Source organism: Perca flavescens, chromosome 9 (genome assembly GCF_004354835.1).
Source record: "Perca flavescens isolate YP-PL-M2 chromosome 9, PFLA_1.0, whole genome shotgun sequence".
In the NCBI taxonomy this organism is placed as follows: Eukaryota; Metazoa; Chordata; class Actinopteri; order Perciformes; family Percidae; genus Perca; species Perca flavescens.
Window position 1 is genome coordinate 35,781,437 of NC_041339.1, and position 19,876 is coordinate 35,801,312.

At 42.5% G+C, this 19,876-nt stretch overlaps 2 protein-coding genes and 1 pseudogene across 2 annotated transcripts; all 3 read right to left on the reverse strand.

The window, feature by feature from the left end:
• Positions 1-2,999: 2,999 nt before the first annotated feature.
• Positions 3,000-5,078, reverse strand: LOC114561675 (interferon-induced protein with tetratricopeptide repeats 1B-like; annotated as a pseudogene).
• Positions 5,079-6,670: 1,592 nt separating this feature from the next.
• Positions 6,671-11,022, reverse strand: LOC114561674 (interferon-induced protein with tetratricopeptide repeats 1B). The gene is made up of 2 exons (XM_028587744.1): positions 10,878-11,022; positions 6,671-8,486 (listed from the first exon to the last, which is right to left on the reverse strand). The coding sequence occupies exons 1-2, from the start codon at positions 10,883-10,885 to the stop codon at positions 7,181-7,183; spliced, it is 1,314 nt and encodes a 437-aa protein (XP_028443545.1). The 5' UTR covers positions 10,886-11,022; the 3' UTR covers positions 6,671-7,180.
• A 4,918-nt stretch (positions 11,023-15,940) lies between these two features.
• LOC114560982 (interferon-induced protein with tetratricopeptide repeats 1-like) lies at positions 15,941-19,723 on the reverse strand. The gene is made up of 2 exons (XM_028586615.1): positions 19,719-19,723; positions 15,941-17,231 (listed from the first exon to the last, which is right to left on the reverse strand). The coding sequence occupies exons 1-2, from the start codon at positions 19,721-19,723 to the stop codon at positions 15,941-15,943; spliced, it is 1,296 nt and encodes a 431-aa protein (XP_028442416.1).
• Between the last annotated feature and the right edge of the window lie 153 nt (positions 19,724-19,876).

A 19,876-nucleotide genomic window follows, 5' to 3' on the forward strand; every position in this document is an offset into this window, starting at 1 on the left:
CACACACACACACACACACACACACACACACACACACACACACACACACACGCCGATACATAATAATAAAATACTGAGCACCCTACGTGTGCCAGGCTGCCAGTAGGCTACATTCATTTAAAATTAAACATTGCAGTTTGTGCGTGGAGTGGAGCGTCTGTCATAGTGTGATTATGACATGTTATGTTGGTGGCATTGATTCTTAATTTCCCACGAAGCTGATCGCGGTTACTCAGTTAAACTTTTCATCTCCAATCCTATCTGTATTAGTGAGAAGTTGTGCTGTCCTGAGTTTAAAGCCTATTTTACGGCTTTATTATCGAGTTAAGCCGCTGTCCATTTCCTAACGTTCTGAAATGCAAACAATTTTTGTGCTACTCAATTCCGAAAACTTTTAAACAAATTGTCAATTCGGCAACGATTTTCGCATGACTGCCTATATTTGAAATCTAAAGAGTTCATTTCTCGCCTAAAACGTATTCAGAAGTGAATTTAGTGATGAATAAAATGGCGGAAATTGTTAAAATTGTCCTGTTGTTGGTCTGTCTATGTACCGGAAAGCCAGTGGTTGAGGCACGTGTGCATCACTTAAAAGTGTCACACTGTTGTGGTGTGGGCTATTTGCACGTGTTGTCTTATTGTTGCGTGCTGTGGTGTATTTGCACGTGTTGTCTTATTGTTGCGTGCTGTGGTTTATTTGCACGTGTTGTTTCTGGAGACATGTCCTGTGGTCTGACGAAACAAAAATGTAACTGTTCGGCCATAATGATAAACGGTATATTTGGAGGGAAAAGGGCGAAGATTTGAAGCCTCAGAACACCATCCCAACTGTGAAGTATGGGGGTGGTAGTATAATGTTGTGGGGTGCTTTGCTGCAGAAGGGACTGCTGCACTTCACAAAATAGATCGCATCATGAGAAAAGAAAATGTTGTGGATATATTGAAGCAACATCTGAAGACATCAGCCAGGAAGTTAAAGTTTGGGCGCAAATGGGTCTTCTAAATGGACAATGTCCCCCAAGCATACCTCTAAATTAGTTACAAAGTGGGTTAAGGACAACAAAATCAAGGTATTGGAGTGGCCATCACAAAGCCCTGAACTCAATCACAGAAAATTTGTGGGCGGCTCTGAAAAAGCCAATAAGAGCCAGAAGGCCTACAAACCTGACTCAGTTACACCAGTTCTGTCAAGAGGAGTGGGCCAAAATTCGAGCAAACTATTGTAGAAAGCTTGTGGAAAGATGCCCAAAACGTTTGGCCCAAGTGAAACAGTTTCAGGGCAATTCTACCAAATACTAAGGAAGTGTATGTATACTTCTGACTTTGATGAAAGTGATTCTGACATTTAATAAATGCAAAAAATATGTAAATATGTATTGATCTAAAACAGAAAAAGTTTACTCTGATTTAATTGACAGTAAAGAAATACAAGTTTTTGTGTTTTTTTCTGAAGTGTATGTAAATATCTGGTTTCAACTGTATTTGCGCTCCCGGTTGCGGTTCAGCAAAAGAAGAGGCGTGTTCTGCAGTTTCACAGACCAGGAAAAACCTGGTCTAAAGTCAGTGGTGCTAGTCTAAAGTCAGTGGTGCTACTCTAAAGTCAGTGGTGCTACTCTAAAGTCAGTGGTGCTACTCTAAAGTCAGTGGTGCTAGTCTAAAGTCAGTGGTGCTAGTCTAAAGCCAGTAGCGCTAGTCTAAAGTCAGTGGCGCTAGTCTAAAGTCAGTGGCGCTAGTCTAAAGCCAGTGGCGCTAGTCTAAAGTCAGTGGCGCTAGTCTAAAGTCAGTGGCGCTAGTCTAAAGCCAGTGGCGCTAGTCTAAAGTCAGTGGCGCTAGTCTAAAGTCAGTTGCGCTAGTCTAAACTCAGTACCGCGTTATTCAGATACTATTTTAGGGGAGCATGCTTGGCCATAATGTAGCGTAAAAAAGAAAAATATTACTGAAAATGCGCTTCAGGTGTTTGGATAGATCAGGAGGAACTTTACAGTACAGTCCTCAAAAAGTCGCAGCATTTTTTGTGGCTTGTTGTGTTTTACACAATATTTCCATGAATCATGGATGTGTTGATGACATAAATGAGGAAATATTAGAGGACTTAAGGAGACGTGATGTTGAACTACGGTGGGATTGGACACTCGATGTGCTCCTGATGGAGCGGGTGGATGGAGATGGAGTAGGGGGGAGGGCGGGGAGGAGGAAGAGGCACAACAGGAGCAGGTGGTGCGTTTGGAGGCCCACGCTCCATGGCTGCAGCAATCCTCTCCAGACTTGAGGAGATGCGCCCGAGAGGCCGCAGCAACATCACCACCCGGCCAAGACGGGCATTTATTACTTTGCCGAATCCCAGACAGCTCCCGCTGGCGTGCGCCAGGCAGATCCACCGTCATAATAGCAATCCGCCATGGAACAAGCACGCCTGCTCTTAAAGGGAATGTGAGATGACGCTCTGATTGCCCAAACCACACCTAGCTACTTCAGACCAAACCATTTAAGATTTGCGTCGGGCGCAAGAGTCATTTATCCCGCCGGTACCATAGCAACAGCGCCCGAGATCTGCCCACAAAGCTACTTGCATTTCACGTTTGATACTTGCGTTTCAGATCGTTAAAATAGGGCCCCTTGTCTTCTATTAAAGGTGCTCTTGAATCAGAATCAGAATCATAATTGACTTTATTGTCATTGTACAAGTACATACAAAATTAGTGCTACACTATGGTGCACACATAAAAACACACACATAACAGACTTAGTCTTCTATTAAAGGTGCTCTAACGATGTTGGGCGATGTCACTTCTTGTTGACGTTCAAAGTAATGTCAAACAAAACGGAGGCTAGCTCGCCCGTCGGTCCTCCACATCCTGTCCCCTCCCTTCCACACACTAACCCCCCCAACCCCCACCCCCAAATCCTTCTTGTCGGTTATTGGCTGGAGCACTGTTGGTTATGTTTGGTGGTGCAGTTTGGCGCAGTTTGTTTTTGCCGTTTGTGTAGCCTGGGCTGTCTACAGATAAATAAATTTGGCCGAAAAAACGTGTCACATCGCTTAGAGCACCTTTAACTGTACTAAAGCGCAGACAGTTGGCTTTATGGGATACATAGCTTTGCGATAACCATGAAAAGACCAAAACCAACAATGTGTTGATCATACATGTTCTGAATAAGATGTTGCTGCTTCTGGACCAACAGAAGAATCAGGTTTTCCTGATGATTGTAATCAATATAATGTAATGTATGTACCTACACTTAATCTGGATTAAGAACCAGTGCTTTCAAAAACACTATGGCTCTTGCAGGTTTGCCAGAAACTCCTCTATTTCTCTACACATGGCTCCTGCCTCTGTCTCTAAACCTCTTCAGGATTGTGGAACTGTTCTCTCGATAGATACTTTTTAGCGGTATCTTTGCCACCTTCATGTGATATTGTACTGACCCTTTGCTGTCTTGTCGATTGAAGTATAAATATTTTGCATAGCAGTTGTAAATCCTCTGTTTGTCTGCAGGTTCCACATCACTTTCTAGCAGTTCCTGGTATATCTGCTCAGCTTTAGCCTGGCTGTAATTTAACTTTGCGTATATACTTGCAAGGTCTATTTTCTTTGCAAGTGAAGAATCAGGGTAGAGAGCAATCACCTCTTTATGGAGACTGATTGCTCTGTCTATCACGCTTTGCTCTGGGCGACTGTCCCTGAAATAAATGAGCTTGACTTTATAGCAGAGTGCAGCGTATCTCTTCAGATAACGCTTATCTGGATGGGTTTCCAGAGCCTCCTCTGCCAAATCAATGGCCTCATCAATAGATACATAGTAACTGTAAACATTTAGTAATGGAATAATACCACTGTAGCTGCTCACAGGATTTCTCAACACCTTTGTGGCTAACTCACGTGCTTCATCTTTGATTTCTTCTCCGCGGTCAGCACGTAGAGTTAAGTAGTGAGCAGCGAGGAACATGTTCTCTGGATCCTGTTCCTTGGCCACTCTCATTTTCTCCAGAAGGTCAGCCACCTGTCCTGTGTCTCTCTTATCACAAGTATACACTAACCCTAAGACGTAGCTGGTGTTCCACTCCACCATGTCCGGCTGCATCCTGATGGCTCTCTGGAAGTAATCTGCAGCCCGTTTCTTTTGTTCTCTGCTGAACTTCATCAGGGTCCAGGCTTTCTCAGCGTAGATCTCTGGATGGAGCTCATCCTGGGATGGAGATGGGTATTTACTCATCAGGGCGTTGACCTTTGACAGGTAAGCCTGACTCTCTGCTTGGTCTCCCAGGTGGTGGTGCAGCCACGCCAGGTTCCCGTAGTTCACCACCAACCAGGGACCCTCATCTGCGTTTCTTATCTTGCTGAAGGCCTCTGCAGCCTTGTTGAAGAAACTCTGGGCGTCTTCGGTGAACCCCAGCTTGTACTGAACGAACCCCCGCAGGTTGTAAATGTGACCCAGCCAGCTGTTCCCCTCCTCGGTGCCGATGTCCTCCAGGTGGTCTCTTAGATGTAACAGTATAGACTTGCTGGTCTCCAGATCCCAGGTGAAGTGGCACTGCAGGGCCTCCAGTTTGGACTCCAGTGTTTGACTCTGAGCAGCACTGATGGAGAATAAAAATAAATATTGTAACACAACATCCGCAAGTTTATACGGAAGCGTATTGCATTCACCATAAAATATCTTTTTTTAGACACCTTATCTCGTAATTACGAGATCCTTTTAAACACCTGGAGGCGGCATATCTAGTTGTCAGTAGGCCACGGCTCAGTGATCAACTGTACCACCGAGAGGTAACATTAAATTCAGCTGGGTTAAGTTAGCGTGATACTTCTAAATTAACTTTATAGATAGTAATAGTTAATGGACAAATCTGTTCAACTGATCTTGCTATATTAAATGCAGCAGCAGCTCCTCACCTCATCATTCAGCTGTTTCCTCGACTCAGTAGTTCTCTAAATATTCGGCTGGTTTCTGCTCTTGATGCTGCTTTGGGTCCGCTGGTATAAAGTCAGTGATGTCCAACTTCTGCTTCGCTGTAAATGATGACATGTTGTTGGAGCACGCAGCTTTAAATAGTCACGATGAAGTCAGAGTGGATGGCTGAGGCGGGGCGTTTGCATTTGGAGACAAGTGGTCCAACTCGTTAAGTTTCTTTTTTACTATCTCACCTTTACTTTCGTTTCCCAGGAATGGAAACCTAGAAACACACTTGGAAAAAAGCATGAATCACTTTGTCATAATGTATTTTCTCTTAAGTTGATGAGTTTAAATGTTCTTCTTCTTGTAGCTATATTTTGATGCTACAGTGAAATATTCAAACAGAAGATGCCAGCAGGGTTGCCAGTAGGCTACTGTTTTAGTTTGCTGTTAGTCAATCAATCAAACTTTATTTCTATTGCACATTTCAAAACAAGGTTTGCCAGAAACTCCTCTATTTCTCTACACATTGGGCTTTTGTTTTTGTGCTTCTTCAGGGTTGTGATGCTGGTCCCCCGATAGATAGATTTTTGTGGTATCTTCACCACCTTCATGTGATATTGTAGTGACCCTTCTCTGTCTTGTTGATTAAAGTATAAATGTTTTGCATAGATGTTGTAAAGCATCTGTTTGTCTGCAGGTTCCAGATCTCTTTCTAGCAGTTCCTGGTATATCTGATCAGCTTTATCCTGGCTGTAATTGAACTTTGCATAAAGTATGTTGTTGAAGCACGCAGCCTTAAATAGTCACGCTGAAGTCGGAGCGGATGTCTGAGGCGGGGCGCTTGCATTGTTAACATTCTTTTTTTCTATCTCACCTTTACTTTCGTTTCCCAAGAATGGAAACCTAGAAACACACTTGGAAAAAAAGCATGACTCACTTTGTCATAATATATTTTCTCTTAAGTTGATTGTAAATTCTCTTCCTCTTGAAGCTATATTATGATGCCACAGTGAAATATTCAGATCCAAGATGCCTGCAGTGTTGCCAGTAGGCTACTGTTTTAGTTTCCTTACTGTTAGTCAATCAATTACACTTTATTTATATTGCACATTTCATACACGTCAGTGTAAGACAGTGCTGTGTAGCCTACAAAAGCTACACAAACTCAGTGCAATTCTACAGAGAACCAGTGTGTGCAGAGATCTATGTGGACACTTTGAGCAGCGTCTGTCTGTCTGCAGAGTGTCGGTATGACAACAGTTACCGTGAGACACCTGCATTATGACGCTCTGCTGCCAGGTTACTGTTTGGTTACTTCACACTTAAATACACAGAAGCTTCAATTATATTTCATCTGTTCACATATAAACTTGGAGATAATTGGTATACAGTTTTATGTGTTTAATGTTCATCTGTGTTCGCTTAAAATTGAAAGCAAAAAAAACTATTTAGCAGCAGCTTTTCAAAGTTGTAGTTTGATTAACGTTCATCATCGTCCTGATGGTGTAGGGTACAAGAATATATAGTTACCACCAAAAAACATAAAGAGGATTTCTTAGCTCATATAATGTTTATTTAATAGTATCGTGTAGGCTACAAATGGCGATCATATTCAGGTTATACATCAAATTAACTATTACATAACTGTTTATTTTTCTTACAGCAAAGCAAATTTCATACACAGAGTATTATGTACTTATGTAAACTTAAACGTGAAAACATTCAACACAACAGGAATATAATAAAGACCGTGATAAAGTTAAGAAAAACATCTGATCAAAATCTATATGAATTAATTATGTAATGACATCTGAACATTGTCGTCCACAGTTGATCTTATTTAAAGGACCAGTGTTATTAAATGATTCAGCTTGTTTGATACAGATCTAGTGTACTACTGCTGACAGGTTTCAGAGTCAATGTCAAAGGCATTTTTATTTTAATCAGAATCATAATTGACTTTATTGTCGTTGTAAGTACATACAACAAAATTAAAAGTGCTACACTATGGTGCACACATAAAAACACACACATAACAGCCTTTGTCTTCTATGAACTGTACTAAAGCGCAGACAGTTGTCTTTATGAGATACATATCTTTGTGATAACCATTAAAAGACCAAAACCAACAACGTGTTGATCGTACATGTTCTGAATAAGGTGTTGCTGCTTCTGGACCAGCAGATCAACAGAAGGAAACAGGTTGTTCTGATGATTGTAATCAATATAATGTAACGTACCTACACTTAATCTGGATTAAGAACCAGTGCTTTTAAAAACACTATGGCTCTTGCAAGTTTGCCAGAAACTTCTCTATTTCTCTACACATGTGGCTCCTGCCTCTGTCTCTAATCTTCTTCAGGGTTTTGATGCTGGTCTTCCTATAGTTACTTTTTAGCGGTATCTTTGCCACCTTCATGTGATATCGTACTGACCCTTTGCTGTCTTGTTCATAGAAGTATAAATGTTTTGCATAGCAGCTGTAAATCCTCTGTTTGACTGCAGGTTCCAGATCACTTTCTAGCAGTTCCTGGTATATCTGCTCAGCTTTATCCTGGCTGTAATTTAACTTTGCGTAAATACTTGCAAGGTCTATTTTATTTACAAGTGAAGAATCAGGGTAGAGAGCAATCACCTCTTCATGGAGACTGATTGCTCTGTCTATCACGCTTTTCTCTGGGCGACTCTTCCTGAAATAAATGAGCTTGACTTTATAGCAGTGTGCAGCGCATCTCTTCAGATAACGCTCATCTGGATGGGTTTCCAGAGCCTCCTCTGCCAAATCAATGGCCTCATCAATAGATACATAGTAACTGTAAACCTTTAGTAATGGTCTAATACCACTGTAGCTGCTCACAGGATTTTTCAACACCTTTGTGGCTAACTCACATGCTTCATCTTTGATTTCTTCTCCGTGGTCAGCACGTAGAGTTAAGTAGTGAGCAGCGAGGAACATGTTCTCTGGATCCTGTTCCTTGGCCACTCTCATTTTCTCCAGAAGGTCAGCCACCTGCCCTGTGTCTCTCTTATCACAAGTATACGATAACCCTAAAACGTAGCTGGTGTTCCACTCCACCATGTCCGGCTGCATCCTGATGGCTCTCTGGAAGTAATCTGCAGCCTCTTTCTTTTGTTCTGCGCTGGACTTCATCAGGGTCCAGGCTTTCTCAGCGTAGATCTCTGGATGGAGCTCATCCTGGGATGGAGATGGGTATTTATTCATCAGGGTGTTGACCTTTGACAGGTAAGCCTGACTCTCTGCTTGGTCTCCCAGGTGGTGGTGCAGCCACGCCAGGTTCCCGTAGTTCACCACCAACCAGGGACCCTCATCTGCGTTTCTTATCTTGCTGAAGGCCTCTGCAGCCTTGTTGAAGAAACTCTGGGCGTCTTCGGTGAACCCCAGCTTGTACTGAACGAACCCCCGCAGGTTGTAAATGTGACCCAGCCAGCTGTTCCCCTCCTCGGTGCCGATGTCCTCCAGGTGGTCTCTTAGATGTAACAGTATAGACTTGCTGGTCTCCAGATCCCAGGTGAAGTGGCACTGCAGGGCCTCCAGTTTGGACTCCAGTGTTTGACTCTGAGCAGCACTGATGGAGAATAAAAATAAATATTGTAACACAACATCCGCAGGTTCATACAGAAGCGTATTGCATTCACCATAAAATATCTTTTTTTAGACACCTTATCTCGTAATTACGAGATCCTTTTAAACACCTGGAGGCGGCATATCTAGTTGTCAGTAGGCCACGGCTCAGTGATCAACTGTACCACCGAGAGGTAACATTAAATTCAGCTGGGTTAAGTTAGCGTGATTCTTCTAAATTAACTTTATAGATGTAATAGTTAATGGACAAATCTGTTCAACTGATCTTGCAGAAACACAGTGTCCAACAGATCAGAATGGGCTTTCCACCGTAACAACCGCAAAGTCCTGAGGTGCCTGTGCAAAGTCCATCCATCCATCCATCCATCTTTGTCCGCTTATCCGGTGTCGGGTCGCGGGGGGAGCAGCTCCAGCAGGGGACCCCAAACTTCCCTTTCCCGAGCCACATTAACCAGCTCCGACTGGGGGATCCCGAGGCGTTCCCAGGCCAGGTTGGAGATATAATCCCTCCACCTAGTCCTGGGTCTTCCCCGAGGCCTCCTCCCAGCTGGACCTCCCTCCACCTAGTCCTGGGTCTTCCCCGAGGCCTCCTCCCAGCTGGACCTCCCTCCACCTAGTCCTGGGTCTTCCCCGAGGCCTCCTCCCAGCTGGACGGGCCTGGAACACCTCCCTAGGGAGGCGCCCAGGGGGCATCCTTACCAGATGCCCGAACCACCTCAACTGGCTCCTTTCGACGCAAAGAGCAGCGGCTCTCTCCGAGCTCCTCACGGATGACTGAGCTTCTCATCCTATCTCTAAGGGAGACGCCAGCCACCCTCCTGAGGAAACCCATTTCAGCCGCTTGTACCCTGGATCTTGTTCTTTCGGTCATGACCCAGCCTTCATGACCATAGGTGAGGGTAGGAACGAAAACTGACCGGTAGATCGAGAGCTTTGCCTTCTGGCTCAGCTCTCTTTCCGTCACAACGGTGCGATAGATTGAATGCAATACCGCACCCGCTGCGCCGATTCTCCGACCAATCTCCCGCTCCATTGTCCCCTCACTTGCGAACAAAACCCCAAGGTACTTGAACTCCTTCACTTGGGGTAAGGACTCATTCCCTACCTGGAGAAGGCATTCCATCGGTTTCCTGCTGAGAACCATGGCCTCCGATTTAGAGGTGCTGATCCTCATCCCCACCGCTTCACACTCGGTTGCGAACCGATCCAGTGAGTGCTGAAGGTCGCAGGCCGATGATGCCATCAGGACCACATCATCTGCAAAGAGCAGCGATGAGATCCCCAGCCCACCAAACTGCAACCCCTCCCCACCCCGACTACGCCTCGATATCCTGTCCATAAATATTACAAACAGGATTGGTGACAAAGCGCAGCCCTGGCGGAGGCCAACCCTCACCTGAAACGAGTCCGACTTAATACCGAGAACCCGGACACAGCTCTCGCTTTGGTCATACAGAGATTGGATGGCCCTGAGTAGAGACCCCCTCACCCCATACTCCCGCAGCACCTCCCACAGTATCTCCCGGGGGACCCGGTCATACGCCTTCTCCAAATCCACAAAACACATGTAGACCGGTTGGGCATACTCCCAGGCTCCCTCCAGGATCCTTGCGAGAGTGAAGAGCTGGTCCGTTGTTCCACAACCAGGACGGAATCCGCATTGTTCCTCCTCACCCGAGGTTCGACTATCGGCCGAACCCTCCTTTCCAGCACCTTGGAGTAGACTTTACCAGGGAGGCTGAGAAGTGTGATACCCCTATAATTGGCACACACCCTCTGGTCCCCCTTTTTAAAAAGGGGAACCACCACCCCAGTCTGCCACTCCTTTGGCACCGTCCCAGACTTCTGTGCAAAGTCAACAAACTTATAACAATCCCATCTATAGTAGGCTACTTAAAGACATTAGCATCTCCCAATATCTCAAACCCAAACCGAAATGAAAACGGATTAAACTAAACAGGTGAGACGTGTGATGATATGTAATGAATCAACTGTAATACCTAGTGTGACCAGCAGAGGGTATCGAGGTATATGACCATGGTCTATGTTGGTTTTAAGGGAGACGAAGAAGAGTAGCTACAAGCTCGGTTTTGGCGATGATGTTGGTTCCTACATTGAAGGTTGAGCACAAGCTCATTGTGGATTAAAAACCATTTATCATCTTTAAGACAAAAACAACACATGATGTAGGCCTAGGGAGAGAAGTTTTCTGTTGTTGTGAAAATGCATTCATCTCGTAATAAAAAAAAAAAAAATCAACATTGACTTGTAGGATCCATAATTTTAATATTTGGGGCTCTGGGGCTCAATAATAAGATGTTAAATACATCATAATGATTCTCTTGCTATATTAAATGCAGCAGCAGCTCCTCACCTCATCATTCAGCTGTTTCCTCGACTCAGTAGTTCTCTAAATATTGGGCTGGTTTCTGCTCTTGATGCTGCTTTGGGTCCGCTGGTATAAAGTCAGTGATGTCCAACTTCTGCTTCGCTGTAAATGATGACATGTTGTTGGAGCACGCAGCTTTAAATAGTCACGATGAAGTCAGAGTGGATGGCTGAGGCGGGGCGTTTGCATTTGGAGACAAGTGGTCCAACTCGTTAAGTTTGTATTTTACTATCTCATCTTTACTTTCGTTTCCCAAGAATGGAAACCTAGAAACAGACTTGGAAAAAAGTAAGACTCACTTTGTCATAATATATTTTCTCTGAAGTTGATGTGTTTAAATGTTCTTCTTCTTGAAGCTATATTTTGATGCCACAGTGAAATATTCAAACAGAAGATGCCAGCAGGGTTGCCAGTAGGCTACTGTTTTAGTTTGCTTACTGTTAGTCAATCAATCAAACTTTATTTCTATTGCACATTTCATACAAAGGTTTGCCAGAAACTCCTCTATTTCTCTACACAGTGGGCTTTGGTATTTTTGCTTCTTCAGGGTTGTGATGCTGTTCTCCTGATAAATAGATTTTTGCGGTATCTTCACCACCTTCATGTGATATTGTAGTGACCCTTCTCTGTCTTGTTGATTAAAGTATAAATGTTTTGCATAGATGTTGTAAAGCATCTGTTTGTTTGCAGATTCCAGATCTCTTCCTAGCAGTTCCTGGTATATCTGATCAGCTTTAAATAGTCACGCTGAAGTCGGAGTGGATGTCTGAGGCGGGGCGCTTGCATTGTTAACATTCTTTTTTACTATCTCACCTTGACTTTCGTTTTCCAGGAATGGAAACTAAGCAACACACATGGAAAAAAACACATGACTCACTTTGTCATAATATATTTTCTCTTAAGTTGACTGTAAATTCTCTTCCTCTTGAAGCTATATTATGATGCCACAGTGAAATATTCAGATCCAAGATGCCTGCAGGGTTGCCAGTATAGGCTACTGTTTTGGTTTGCTGTTAGTCAATCAATTAAACTGTATTTCTATTGCACATTTCATACACGTCAGTGTAACACAGTGCTGTGTAGCCTACAAAAGCTACACAAACTCAGTGCAATTCTACAGAGAACCAGTGTGTGCAGAGATCTATGTGGACACTTTGAGCAGCGTCTGTCTGTCTGAGTGTCGGTATGACAACAGTTACCATGATTATGATGCTCTGCTGCCAGGTTACTGTTTGGTTACTTCACACTTAAATACACAGAAGCTTCAATTATATTTCATCTGTTCACATATAAACTTGGAGATAATTGGTATACAGTTGTATATGTTTAATGTTCATCTGTGTTCGCTTAAAATTGAAAGCAAAAAAAACTATTTAGCAGCAGCTTTTCAAAGTTGTAGTTTGATTAACGTTCATCATCATCCTGAATGTGTAGGGTACAAGAATATATAGTTAGCCTACCACCAGTGTTGGGAGTAGCGGGGTTTAAGTATAACTGCGTTACTAACGGTGTTATTTTTTCAGTAACGGAGTAATCTAATTACTTTTCCCATCGTTGCAACGCCGTTATCGTTACTGAGAATGTAAAGTGGCTCGTTACTACAATTTGGTTGAATGAAGCGTGAGGTGTCACGCTTTGGCTGCACACCAGCTGCCTGAAGAGATCAGGGGGGGGGGGTGATGATGACCCCGTTGCATATGCGATGATGATTGGCTGGGTGGGCTCTGACTACCACTAACCCCCCAGTAACATTAGCTTCAAAGGGAGCGGATGTTTGCCAGCGACAAGTGACGAGCTCGCCACTGCCACGAGCAAGGCGGGGCCCAAATAGACAAGAAGTCTATTTTATGCAAATGCTGAGCGATGCGACAAAGCGACAGCCAATCGGAGCGCGAGGGCAGCGTGACGTATGTCAGTGGCTCTAGTCGAAGAAAATAATTCAAGATGGCGGAAAACGCTTCAGGACATCGTTATTTCTGTATATATCTGATAAGTTTGGCATTTTATCTCATATATTTTGTTACTTTTATCGAGAAATAAATAATTTTAAATCCAAAAACATCGTTCTTGTGACTTAACGATACCTCTGAAGTAACTTTTGAGACGTGCTTGAAGGTTGCACCGGAGAATTTCTGTTTACTGTTGCCAAGCAACCAAGAGTAGGCTAGGCACGCACCAGGAGCGCCCACAAGCGAATTCAATATCGCTCTCTTTTGTAGCTAATGTGACTGTGGGGTAACGATACAGATCCACTTGTCCGTTCCAAGGGGGTAAGTTTCGCTTCAGAACTCGAGCCATCTATGGCGCCATTTTGTTGCTAACTGGCCATCACCTCCTGTTAGCATTCCGCTGACCGCCATTTTTTTTTTACGTCACTTGACTGCGAATAACTTTACATCTGAAGCGTTTAAAGACTCTATTTGTCCGTTGTTTAGTTCCAAAGAAACACGACAATGTATAAAAGGCTCCATTACCTTGTACCTCACGTTATGGCTCCGTAGCAGACGTTTTTGTAAATATAAGCTAACGATTGTGTCATAACCAAGTGACTTACTGTCGCATAGTAGAGGAATTACCGTATAGTACAGGAGAAGCTCGCAGGCAGTTTTGACTTACATGAGATGTTTAGGTTTAATTACTAATGTTAACTAGCATGTTAGTTAGCAATAATTAGCCTGTGTCTATGTTATCTCCTTACATACACCTACAGTCTCCGTATCTGTAAGATTGGGAATGATTGAGATTTCTCTTGGCACAGCTACCAGAAGACTTCACACTTTCAGACACGTTGCTCACGTCACATTCTCTCAGTTGGAGGCTGCGCAGTAAAGCTGGCCATCACCGGAAAAGAGCTTCTAATAGCCTTCACTGGTCTCCGTCCAGAGCAACGGGGTCTACTGGTCCATTATATACTGTCTATGGTCCGTTCGATGCTTCTGTCGCGTCGCGCTCCACTTCTATTCCTATGGGTGACGTCAAGCGACTTCAACGCTCACGCAAAGCATTCTGGGAAAATGTAGCGCGTCAAGAAGCTGGCCGGTGCTCAGCTTTATGCAAATTAATCGTGTTGAACGCAATGCGACTATCCAGTAGAAGTAGACGAAAATCTTTCAAACTGACCTTTGTCGATCTGAAATTAAGAAATATTCAGCAACTGCATCACGGCCTATTTCTCGCTTAAAATGTTTTCAGAAACACGTTTCGGTGAACTGTTTTTGTAAAATACGAGATCGTATTCTCAACGAGCCGCCATGACACTCTGTTGAAATTCGTCGCGACACCACGCGACAGTCGTGTCGCAAAAGTGGATCAGTACCGTAAACACAAGACCGAGACAATGGCGACGAGCCAGGGAAATTCAAAGGTGCTAACACCTCACATCAGCACATGCTAACACCTCACATCAGCACACCTCACATCAACACATGCTAACACCTCACATCAGCACATGCTAACACCTCACATCAACACATGCTAACACCTCACATCAACACATGCTAACACCTCACATCAACACATGCTAAAACCTCACATCAACACATGCTAACCCCTCACATCAACACATGCTAACACCTCACATCAACACATGCTAACACCTCACATCAACACATGCTAACCCCTCACATCAGCACACCTCACATCAACACATGCTAACCCCTCACATCAACACACCTCACATCTACACATGCTAACACCTCACATCAACACATGCTAACCCCTCACATCAACACATGCTAACACCTCACATCCACACATGCTAACACCTCACATCAACACATGTTAACCCCTCACATCAGCACACCTCACATCCACACATGCTAACACCTCACATCAACACATGCTAACCCCTCACATCAACACATGTTAACCCCTCACATCAGCACACCTCACATCAGCACATGCTAACACCTCACATCAACACATGCTAACACCTCACATCAACACATGCTAACCCCTCACATCAACACATGCTAACCCCTCACATCAACACATGCTAACCCCTCACATCAACACATGCTAACACCTCACATCAACACATGCTAACACATGCTAAGACGGAGCCACTCGGTTAAAGCTAGCAACGCTCGATTTTTCGGGTCAGCAACAGGTGACCAAGGCTGAGCGTAACACATCAATCAGTGAATATAAACATCTTTGACGTTAAAGATGTTATAGAACGTAATAGCGTTATAGAACATAAAAAATAACGTCACAGTTACTTTGCTGAGTAACTAATTACTTTTACAATGTTGTAACTGAGTTACTTACTCAATTACTTTTTGGGAGAAGTAATTAGCAACTGTAACTTATTTAAAAAAAGATGAACAACACTGGTTACCACCAAAAAACATAAAGAGGATTTCTTAGTTCATATAATGTATATTTAATATAGGCTACAAATGGCGATCATATTCAGGTTATACATCAAATTAACTTTTACATGAAGTTTATTTTTCTTACAGCAAAGCAAATTTCATACAGAGTATTATGTACTTATTTAAACTTAAAAATAAAAACATTCAACACAACAGGAATATAATAAACTGTTACGTTTGGAAAAGACATTGAATTAATCATGTGATGACATCTGAACCTGTCCACAGTGGATGTTATTTAAAGGACCAGTGTTATTAAATGATTCAGCTTGTTTGATACAGATCTAGTGTACTACTGCCGACAGGTTTCAGACTCAATTTTAAAGGTATTTTTATTTTGAATCAGAATCAGAATTGACTTTATTGTCATTGTAAGTAAATACAACTAAATTAAAAGTGCTAAACTATGGTGCACACATAAAAACACACATAACAGCCTTTGTCTTTATATTAACTGTACTAAAGTGCAGACAGTTGTCTTGATAGATATCTTTTTGATAACCATGAAACCAACGTGTTGATTGTACTGAATGTTGTTCTGAATAAGGTGTTGCTGCTTCTGGACCAGCAGATCAACAGAAGGAAACAGGTTTTCCTGATGTATGTAATCAATATAATGTAACGTATGTACCTACATTTAATCTGGATTAAGAACCAGTGCTTTTAAAAACACTATGGCTCTTGCAAGTTTGCCAGAAACTCCTCTATTTCTCTACACATTGGGCTTTGGATTTTGTGCTTCTTCAGGGTTGTGATGCTGTTCTCCCGATGGATAGATTTTAGCGGTATCTTCGCCACCTTCACGTGATATCGTAGTGACCCTTCTCTGTCTTGACGATTAAAGAATAAATGTTTTGCATAGGTGCTGTAGAGCATCTGTTTGTCTGCAGGTTCCAGATCTCTTTCAAGCAGTTCCTGGTATATCTGATCAGCTTTATCCTGGCTGTTTACCTTTGCGTATATCTTTGCGAGGGTTATTTTCTTCACAAATGAAGAATCAGGGTAAAGAGAAATCACCTCCTCATGGAGACTGATTGCTCTGTCTATCATGCTTTGCTCTGGGCTTTCCCTGAAGATCTTCCATTTGTAGCAGTGTGCGAGACATTTCTTCAGATAACGCTCATCTGGATGTTTTTCCAGAGCCTCCTCTGCCAAATCAATGGCCTCATCAATAGATACATGGTTTATGTAAACCCCTAATAATGGTCTAATACCACTGTAGCTGCTGACAGGATTTCTCAAAACCTTTCCTGCCAACTCACGTGCTTCTTCTTCAATTCTCTCTCCTTTCTTTGCATATTGCTGGAGGTAGAGAACAGCGAGGTACAAGTTCTCTGGATCCTGTTCCTTGGCAATTCTCATTTTCTCCAAAATGTCAGCCTCCAGCCCCTCGTTGTTTTGCCTAAAATCATACATTAACTCTAAGACGTAGCTGGTGTTCCACTCCACCATGTCCGGCTGCTTCCTGATGGCTCTCTGGAAGTAATCTGCAGCCTCTTTCTTTTGTTCTCTGCTGAAAGTCATCAGGGTCCAGGCTTTCTCAGCGTAGATCTCTGGATGGAGCTCATCCTGGGATGGAGATGGGTATTTATTCATCAGGGTGTTGACCTTTGACAGGTAAGCCTGACTCTCTGCTTGGTCTCCCAGGTGGTGGTGCAGCCACGCCAGGTTCCCGTAGTTCACCACCAACCAGGGACCCTCATCTGCGTTTCTTATCTTGCTGAAGGCCTCTGCAGCCTTGTTGAAGAAACTCTGGGCGTCTTCGGTGAACCCCAGCTTGTACTGAACGAACCCCCGCAGGTTGTAAATGTGACCCAGCCAGCTGTTCCCCTCCTCGGTGCCGATGTCCTCCAGGTTTTCCCTGCGACGTAAAAGTAGGGACTCGCTGGTCTCCAAATCCCAGGTGAAGTGGCACTGCAGGGCCTCCAGTTGGGACTCCAGCGTTGTTTGACTCTGAGTAGCACTGAATGAGATTAAAAATAAGTACTTTTTTTTAATTAATTAACTATTTTCATTAATTTTTTAACAGTATACAAAAAAACAACCCCTCCCCCCATTCGTCATCACCACTTACCCAGACAAAAATCAAGAAAAGATGACATAGTAACCCTAACACAACAGAATAACAACAAAATAGACAGAACCGTCTATGCTCTTTATGTTGGTCTGAATCAAACCTCCATCTCACGTCTTCAACTTGTGCAGAATGCTGCTGCGCGCTTTTTAACAAATACATCTAGACGTGCACATATTACTCCCGTTCTCTATACTCTACATTGGCTCCCTGTGCGTTTTAGAATAGATTTTAAGATTTTGTTGTTTGCTTTTAAGGCCTTAAATGGTCTGGCCCCGGAGTATTTGTCTGAAATTTTAACTTTGCGGGAGCACAACCGGTCATTGCGTTCTTCAAATCAGCGAGTTTTAGAAGTGCCGAGGTCAAGGTATAAACGTTGGGGTGATCAGGCATTTGCAGTTGCTGCCCCGAGACTCTGGAACAAGTTACCCCCTGATATTCGCACTATCACAGATGGAGCTCTTTTTAGGTCCAAACTCAAAACGTATCTGTTTCGTCTGGCCTTTAATACATAGCAGTGGTGTGACAATTTTCATTCTTTTGTTTCTGTGTAACCTTTTCTGATTTTACTGTTTTCTATGTTCATTCTTTTTATTGTATGACATGTGTTTCTGATGTTAAGCCCTTTTGATACCTGCTGGTTTTTGTAAAGTGCTATATAAATACATTTTGATTGATTGATTGATTGATTGATTGATTGATTGATTGATTGATTGATTGATTGAAAAATGACCCCAAGCATTTTCTATGGAATTTCAAAGGTTAAAAGCCTTTGATTTCAGGTATACATTTACTGTTGATCAACACATCTAATGCCAGCAGTCTCACCACCATGAAGGTTATTTTTATTAAATGTTAATATTATTTTTAATACTCTACCAATCACTGATCTGATCACTGCTAGTGCATTAGTGTATTCTTATTCGAAACTTTGTGCTTACCAAAATCCCTTCCTGTTAATTTACTTTACCTCAATTCCCTTACCATGAGTTAAGTTATACAAATACTTTGAAGTTTATGTTGGAAGTATTGTTAAGTAGTAAGTAGTTTTTTGTCAAGAGGCAGTGATGTGGTTAGTTATATAATTTCTAACTGGTAACCACCAACATGTCAAAAAGGTCTGTTGGCACTTTGACATTTCCAGTTGAAAATTAATTTCAGTGCTCAACATTGTGTCAGTCAATTACAATGTGTCACGATGTCAGCCTTGATAAAACTAACTGCTGCAACTTATGGTTATTTTTAATCAATTAAATGTTTAGTCTATGGAATGTAACAATAGTTACAAGCTATAAAGACAAGCACGTTTTGCAAGATTTCATGCGTTTTCAGTAGAGCAAAAATGATTTCAATATGATTTATTATTTTTAGTAGTGGCTCTAAACCTGGTAGCATTTACAGCACTTCTCATTAGTTCGTGAAATGGTCACGTTATTTAATCTATGGATTTCGTGTACAAGGACACGATTTTCAAAGCAGACATATGGCAGATTTGCCGACTCTGAGATTCAGAAATTCCCCCAGAAGCAGCAGAGAGAGTTTTAATATTCAGGCTGAGAAACAGGTTGTTGTTAAAAGAAATGTAATCATTGTTTTGCTTGATTTTCTAAATTCTACGATGGCTAAGGGACTTTTGTAGACTTCATGTCAACAAAAATGCGACAAAAAGCATACAAAAATGTCGGAAAAGGCAACAAATTTACAAAAAGATGACAAATGTCTGAGAAAGCCACAAAAAAGTGGGAACAAAACCAACAAAAATGAAGAAAAAAGCTACCAAAATATTTTAAAAAAGTGACATGCAGTAACAAAAGCACGCCAATAAACTCTCCGTGTCTGGCCCTTGGTGTGATTCTCTTTTTCCAGTGTGGCCCTCTGGGAAAATGAGTTTGACACCCCTGGTGTACACGAATCAATAGATTAAAAATAACGTGAACATTTCAGGAACGGCTGTGAGACTGTGTTGCCTTTAGACATGCACACTATGTAAATATCCTCTTGAGCACAATCATGAAGTGTGTTTGTGTGTGTGTGTGTGTGTGTGATATTGTATTAAGTAATAAGTAGTTTTTTGACTTTTACCGCATAAAACGCATTCTAATTGTGGTCATTTTTGACCCCACTCATGGAAGAGTGTAGGTATTGGTGGGTCATGCATCTAAGGGTTAACTGTAAACTAAATAAAAATATGTATGTGACAACCAGTGGCGTTTTAAGAAGTTAAGTGTAAGAAGTAAATAGGGATGGAATGAAAACATCAACATTGACTTGTAGGATCCATAATGTTAATATGTTGGGCTCTGGGGCTCAATAATAAGATGTTAAATAAATCATAATGATTCTCTTTATATATTAAATGCAGCAGCAGCTCCTCACCTCATCATTCAGCTGTTTCCTCGACTCAGTAGTTCTCTAAATATTCGGCTGGTTTCTGCTCTTGATGCTGCTTTGGGTCCGCTGGTATAAAGTCAGTGATGTCCAACTTCTGCTTCGCTGTAAATGATGAGATGTTGTTGAAGCACGCAGCTTTAAAT